Source organism: Limulus polyphemus, unplaced genomic scaffold (genome assembly GCF_000517525.1).
Source record: "Limulus polyphemus unplaced genomic scaffold, Limulus_polyphemus-2.1.2 Scaffold1911, whole genome shotgun sequence".
NCBI classification, from domain to species: Eukaryota; Metazoa; Arthropoda; class Merostomata; order Xiphosura; family Limulidae; genus Limulus; species Limulus polyphemus.
In genome coordinates, this window is record NW_013667521.1 from 119,142 (window position 1) to 126,498 (window position 7,357).

At 32.4% G+C, this 7,357-nt stretch overlaps 1 protein-coding gene across 4 annotated transcripts in view; it reads right to left on the reverse strand.

Moving 5' to 3' along the window:
- The window catches only part of LOC106465332 (dynactin subunit 1-like), a 58,017-nt gene that overhangs the window by 4,821 nt on the left and 45,839 nt on the right, over positions 1–7,357 (reverse strand). For all 4 annotated transcript variants that reach the window (XM_013925547.2, XM_013925548.2, XM_022393196.1 and 1 more), the window contains 2 exons: positions 2,861–3,034; positions 1,451–1,600 (listed from right to left, as the gene is read on the reverse strand). In XM_013925547.2, the coding sequence (XP_013781001.1) occupies positions 1,451–1,600; positions 2,861–3,034 (324 nt within the window). The remainder of the gene's footprint in view (positions 1–1,450; positions 1,601–2,860; positions 3,035–7,357) is intronic.

Below are 7,357 nucleotides of genomic sequence, written 5' to 3' on the forward strand. Positions count from 1 at the left end.
TAAGAATTCATGAAAGAAAGTGAAAAATATGTCAACCATAATACATATCTAGTGCTAAATATCAAGGCTAATCAGGCTGGCTGGGATATGAAAGACATAGCAGTGGTCTAAGTGATATATACAATAAATTTTCATGAACAATGACTGTTATGGTGTAAACCAGTTTAAGCGGTCAAATTGTAATCATTATCAATTTTATTTAAGACATTTTCATATCATATTCTTACGATAAGAATTAATAACACAATATTATTTTAATTTCAACATTAATTATTTATTTATTATTATATGTGATATTGCTTCACAACATAACAGATAATAATTTTAATTACGCATCCTTCTTCACTGGACTAGTAGGAATTTTCAGTACGAAAAATGTATAACAGCATTTCAATTACACTTAAGTGTTGTATGCTTTTTTTCCCCTTGTTGAAAATACTTATAGGTCTACAGACATAAAATTGATAAATTCTTAAATCTATAACAATAGTTAGAAGACAGAATAAAAATGCTTATTGGAAACGTGCAAAGATAGTGAAAACAATAAAACTATGTTCCTCAACTGTCTTAACAAATTGATACTTATGACTTTTTTACTATACTTTTATTAAACACTTGTAGACTCGTTTGACTATTTTACAGCCAATATTTTATAATAAAAAAATGTTGGTTCATTATCACTTCAATCAAAATTTGAGCTTGTAAAAAAATTATAAATTACACAGGTCTGCAAATTTAAACTTCATAAATGTTGTTTTGGTTTTAATAATGGATTTTTCATAACTCAGCTATGCAGATTTCGAATATTATTTTTTTTTCTATCATGTAAAATTTTTTTACAAATCGGGAAGAAAAAGAAACTTTTACTTATATCAAATTATTATTTCGTTTATCACAATGAACATATTTTATTATTATGTTTGTTAACAAAAATACAAACAAACTGAAGAAAAGGGAAGATCATTTATGTTAAACGAATATGCATCCTCATTCATCCTGATTTTTTTTTTGTGAAATCTACATCTTTTAGTCTCAAAAATACATGTTGTGGTCTTTCTTTTATGTTTTACGACATTTTGTGAAAAATCTGTACACGATGGAGAAAAATGGATATTTTTGGATTCAGCGTAAAGGAATTACTGAAGAACATGTAATAATTTCAATTTGAATATTTTGAATGCAATTAGAGTCAAGCTCAACAGGGTCTTCTTTCCCTGTTGATTTTTTCAAACCCGTTCCCTTGGCTGTGGTTTCGCTAGATAGTAGATAGGGACAGTGGGAATCTGGTTAATCCTTTCATGCGCGTCACTAATTAGATGACGAGGCATTTGGCTGTTATATCTACAGGAATTACTGTAGAACATGTAATGATTTCATGACAATAAAACCATCGCAGGCCTGTGTTGTTATGAAAATAAAGGAACCACTTCTTGCTGGATCGATAACTAACCTGTTGAGCTTCCTTTTGTAAATTCCGTAGCTTAGCCGTAGATTCCAGCAGAAAATTTATCGGTGTGGATTTTCCAAGAACTGGCTCAGTTCCTGGTTTTCTGAGACTAATGTCCACAACTTGAGGATTAGCACTCAATTTATATAGCTCCTGTCAGTAAGAAATCAAAAGTTTTAGTATCTTGGTCTCACCAAATTTTTATTTTTCTATACTACAGTGTTATGGAAGTAAAAAAAATCTTGTTATCCTAGATGATTTATTTCTTAAGCCGTCTAAGCATCATGATGTTGCTTGTGGCAGGGCAAATAGGATTTTAGGTTGTATCTACAGAAATATTGAATAAAATTCTAAAAATGTTATAATGTCATTGTATAGGTCATTCATTGGTTAAACCACATTTGGAGTACTTTAGATAGGGCACCGAGTTGTTGGAAAGGGCTCAGAGGAGGATTGCCAGGATGACACCTGGGATGGAAAGGTTGATATACAAGGATAGGTTAAGATCTCTGAAATTGTTTTCTCTTGAGTTAGATGGGCTATAATTAAGAAGTTTAAGATTTTTAAGGGAATTGATAGTGTTGATGCATCAACTGTTTTCATATTTAATGTGAGAACAGTAGGTCTAGGGGGACAAAAATATAAATTTTGGCAGGGAAGGAGTTATCTTCAGTTAAGACAGCTTAATTTTTCTAATAGGATGGTGGAATGGGTTGCCTTCAGATATGGTAGATGTAGTTAATTTAAGGGAGTTTAAATGAAGGCTTGATAAATATTTGAAAGATAAGAGCTTTGAGCACTTTCTTTTCATTTTAGGGTTTAGTATAGTCAATGGGACGACGCAGATGGACCAATCGGTCCTTTGTTGTCCTTAAACTGTATGAATGTATGTATAAAGAAATGAGCACTAACAACATCACTGATCAAGAGTCACTATCAGAGTTAGTATTCAAGTATTATCTCACTGAAATACATAGATGTAAGTCTTGACTATCTAACAAGTGCTTCCATGTGTGTGGATTTGTTTTATTCTCGTTACATGTTATATGATACATGAAATTAATTTCATCTTAGGATACGTTTAAGGTTATACAGGTCCAGATTCACATCTTACATAATATCCACTATACTATGTTGTTTTGCCTCTTTATGGTCCCATAGTTTTATTGACCTTTGACTCCCCATATTTCAACTTCTATTGCTTATATGTTTTAATATGTTATGAAGTTCTCTATGAAAATGTTATAAAGTTAAAATCAGAACTGGTACTGGGTGGGGTCTTTCTCTATATATCAGTATTGTATCTTGCAGAATTGATGCAGAATTAACACAAATTATTGTAAATTTGTCTACTAGTATTGTACTTTTATCTAAAATTGATAAATTTCATTTACTCACAAATTCTCTACTTACATTGAGAAGAGTAGTAGTTCGTTTTCCCAAATGACTTATCTTTTCTCTGCACTGCATGGGCTGTTTCCCATCTATTTCTTTTTCAAACTCCACCATATTTTTCAGGCCTGTCAAGGAACCAAGTCCTGTAGGTTTTGATGGAAGCACCAGTGGCGGAAGATCTGCAAGTTGGTTCTGAGGGAAATTTACTGATGTTAACACTAACTTTATAAACATGTTATACAAAAAAAAATTGAAATTCAACACCAATAATAAGAAATCACACTGTCAACACTGGGAACAAATAGTTTTTACAGGTGTTTTACAAGTTGTTTCAAGAAGGCCAAAATAGGCTTAACACTAACTTTATAAACATGTTATACAAAAAAAAAATATAGAAATTCAACACCAATTATAAGTAATCACACTGTCAAAATTGGGAACCAATAGATCTTACAGGTGTTTTACAAGTTGTTTCAAGAAGGCCAAAATAGGCAGGAGAAGGCTATTCAAGCCAAAACTCAACCATACTTTACAGGTTTTCAGGCTAAAATATTTACCATACTTTTCTTTTTAGCTTTTCACTATTCATTACATTCTATTTTTGAAAAGTACACATTTATTGGCAATTGCAAATTGGCATTAAGGGACCAGCCAGAGCAATATCACTAACAGGATCCCAATGATTTTTCACATGGTGATATATTGTAAATTTTTAAGGATGCATCAAATGCACTAGCCCACCAGGCATGCCTGGTGTTCCTGTGGGCCAATCTGCCCCTGTTTATTGGTAATACAGTGTGTGTATATATGATAGTGATTAATAAACATTCATTCGCGATGAGCTCAGTTTAAAATATATGAGTTCGTACACACATTTGCACACAAATCGCAAATATTATTTAAGTAATCTCTAAAACCTTTTAAATACATTCCAAATGTTTGTTTTCAGTAAAATTTTATATTTTGTCTGTTATTTTCTCTACCCTAACTATACAGGGTCTGTCAATTTGACCAACCTCGTAACCACCATAAAATTTAGGAAATAAATATAAATTATTCTTTTTTCATTCTAGAATGACTACAAATTATAACACAAAAACACAAATGTTTAGTCTAAGTAGCTTAAATCTCATAACATTATATAATTATTACTTTTATTATATTGACCTCCCAGCCATGCCTGGCTAACAGTACAGAAGTTACAACGATGCAGTGCACGTGCACTCATGTTACCATATCCAAGAATATAAAACTGGCCTTTACAAAATTACCTGTCTTGGCTGTGTTTTAGTAGACTAATATTTTGTAAAATACAGTCACATTTCAGTAATAATACATTATATATATATGTATAAACATTATTACTATTTATAAATAAGTTCTTAAACTTATTTTTCGTAAAACATAGAACAGAAAATAAAGAAAGCAAACAATTATCTCTTCTAGTTACTACCTTTGTACATGGTTGCTGCTTGACATAGGTTGCTAAGCCTTTTAAAATTTCACACACGGAGGATATGAAACAAAATACTTTTTCTTAGGTTTTATATATACAGTTGAATAAATTACTATATCAATAACATAGAATTCCACTATAATTTATCAAGCTTAGTAACCAAGCTGTATTTTGGTCTAAAAAAATATGAAGTTTTGAACAGACTAAAGACAAAACCTACCTTCTTGAAATTTTGTTTCGAAAGAATGAGATGGCATCCTAACACTTAAAAATGGGCTGAGAAAGCCACTAGGGGGACATTTTGAGCTTTTGATTGGTTATTCACACATCACATACACAAGTAAGTGTATATAAGGGACTGTTTCAAAAAATGGAAAGAGGTGAGTGGAGCCACTGATCGATATCTCAGCAAATAGAAAAGATAGGAGGTTCTTATTTTATATCCTAGCTTGATAATATCAGTAAATTGAGTTCCTAATTTGTAAGAAACTACTATACTTTGCATTTGGACATCACAAACATCTAATTTGAACCACTGCTGCATTCAACATACCACATGACACGTAAAAGTAGTTGAATCTTGTTGATTTAGATGTTTGGGTTTGAGCTTTGTTCACAATCATGGTTGTAATTTGTTTCTTGCATATTCCAGGATTACAAGTTCCACAAAGGCAAGTCTGAATACGAGGATGTGCTTCAGTGTAACAATCTTCCCTCCTCACGAACACCACGTGGACATCAGACTCCATCAGCTTTCCTGATAATGTCGTCAGGTCTAGATAAGGTGAGTAGCCCCACGTGGATCACCCGTAAAAATCGGTTTCACCATTTGTGAAAAAAAAAATTTGGTTCTTGTTTGAAAACTAAAAATCATGATTCAGCTTCAAATTACCGAGCAATAATAATGTTGGATCTTGTTTATTTAGATATTTGGGTTTGAGCTTTGTTCACAGTCGTCAATGAAGTAGCTTATGGGAGATTATAGAAATACTTGTAATACCAAATATGCTTATACCGTATTTTTCGGAATATAAGACACACCCTTATTTTGAAGACAAAGTTTTGGGGAAATAAAAAAGCTACAGTCGCATTTGAAAGATTCTTATTGAACAAGAATTCAATTTGATACTTTAAAAATTAGTATATATTGTTCTAAACACAAAAGAAAAAAAACTACTATTGTTGTAAATAACCCATTCAATTGAACTAAACTATGCATGCCTATTTAAATATATTTACACATGGATTGTGTATATCGTATATATTCATACCTTCGGTGTATAGGACGCAAGCAGAGTTTGACATCAAATTTTGGGGTAAAAAAACAGTGCGTCTTATACACCGAAAAATACTAATTCTTGAAATATGTTCTTATCAAACTATTTTTAAATAGCTCGCAAAGAAGACTTCTGTTCCGATACTTGTATAGTTGTAATGTAGTTGCTTAGAAGAAAAATCTAGTTAAAAAAAAAAAAGAATACTGAAATGCAACTGAAAGAGAGAGAAAGAGAAAACGTTTTAATAATAGTTACATTATTTTGTTTGCTGTCTGAATTTTTATCTGGCTGTATCACTTGTTATAAGAATATAATTGTGTAACAATAAGACAATGAAACTGTTTTTATTAACCAACGATGTAATGATACTCTGAACTTGTTTTTTCTTTGTTGTCACGCAGCCTTGTTGTTTAAATTGTTTGTAACTGGCAAGTAATGCAATTTTTTTTTTGTTTTTCTAATTTTTAGTTAGTGGATAATTGTTTTTGATATTTCTAATAATGACTTTATTGATTCGTCTCTTATTTGAAGCACGGCATCGATGCTGAGAAACCGTTAAAATACTGTCACATCGATATTGCTGCATCGGCCGGACCGTTTCCCGGTATACCCAGTGGAGCACCCGTTGCAGCGCTGACATCGAGGTTCCTGCTTTCTCGGATCTAAGCAGAGGAGCCACAATCTTGTCGTAGGTTGTCGTCAAGCACAATTTTTTTTTTTGTTGTTGTTTTTTTAAATTCCTGGTTTCTCAAAGGGTATCTGAAAAAAAAAAAAAATCCAATTTTTCATATATTGGTGGACAGAATTTTAAACTTTCTTTAAAGGGGAAGTGTAGGAATGAATATCCAAGTCCACTGCTATTTCTTGTGGAAAATGTTTTGAATCATCTTCCAGATGTATACAGCTTCGTCCTTGACAAATTGTTCATCCACAAGGAAGAAGGTTGTGTCCAGACAAATTGCTTGGTGTTGCTCGTCTATTTTATATTCTAGTGAGCATAATTTAAGTGGTTATGAAATTTCAAGGAATTCTTTTGGAAATAAAGTTGTTACTTTAGAGATGCATGAAAATATTACTTCTTTTACACCATTAATCTTCTGTGTATAACCATACATGTATGCATAGAACAATAGCCCACGAGTTCCCAAACTAGGAACGACAGAAGAGTGTTGGGGAGATTGTAGTAATTGCACAATACTGTTAAGGTGCTCTGTGTGTGTTAAGTTAATTTGGGGTTGTGTGTGTGTGTTAGGATGTGGAATGATCAGTAGCTTATTCGTTAACTCTTATGAAAGGGGAACAAAATATTCATCTAAAGTGTGTATATGTGTGAGTACGCACGCAAACACAGTTGAGTTTAGTATTACGCATTCGACTGCATGTACACAAACTATTTTTTTTTTATTCGTTAGCACAGTTGGGGAAATTAGAAATACAAAATTTGTCAAGTGATCAATGAGTAAAAGTTGAGGTTAAAGCAGAGCCGAGTATGAGTAATCGTTAGATGATCAAATTTCAGCATAAGATAAAATGGAACTTTCTCGAAGGTCTAAGATCTTGTGAGTAATCGTTAGCTGACCAATTTTCGGCATAAGATAAAATGGATTTCAAATGGAACTTTGGAAGGTCTAAGATCTGGTTAGCCAGAATCAAGAGGATTGGTGATGAATGCTGGAGTCGTTAAATTGGCGGTTTACAACTCTTCAAATTCACGAAGCAATAAAAATCCTACAGCAAACTCCCATGATCAACAAACAATCGACAGGAACTGCACGCACACTG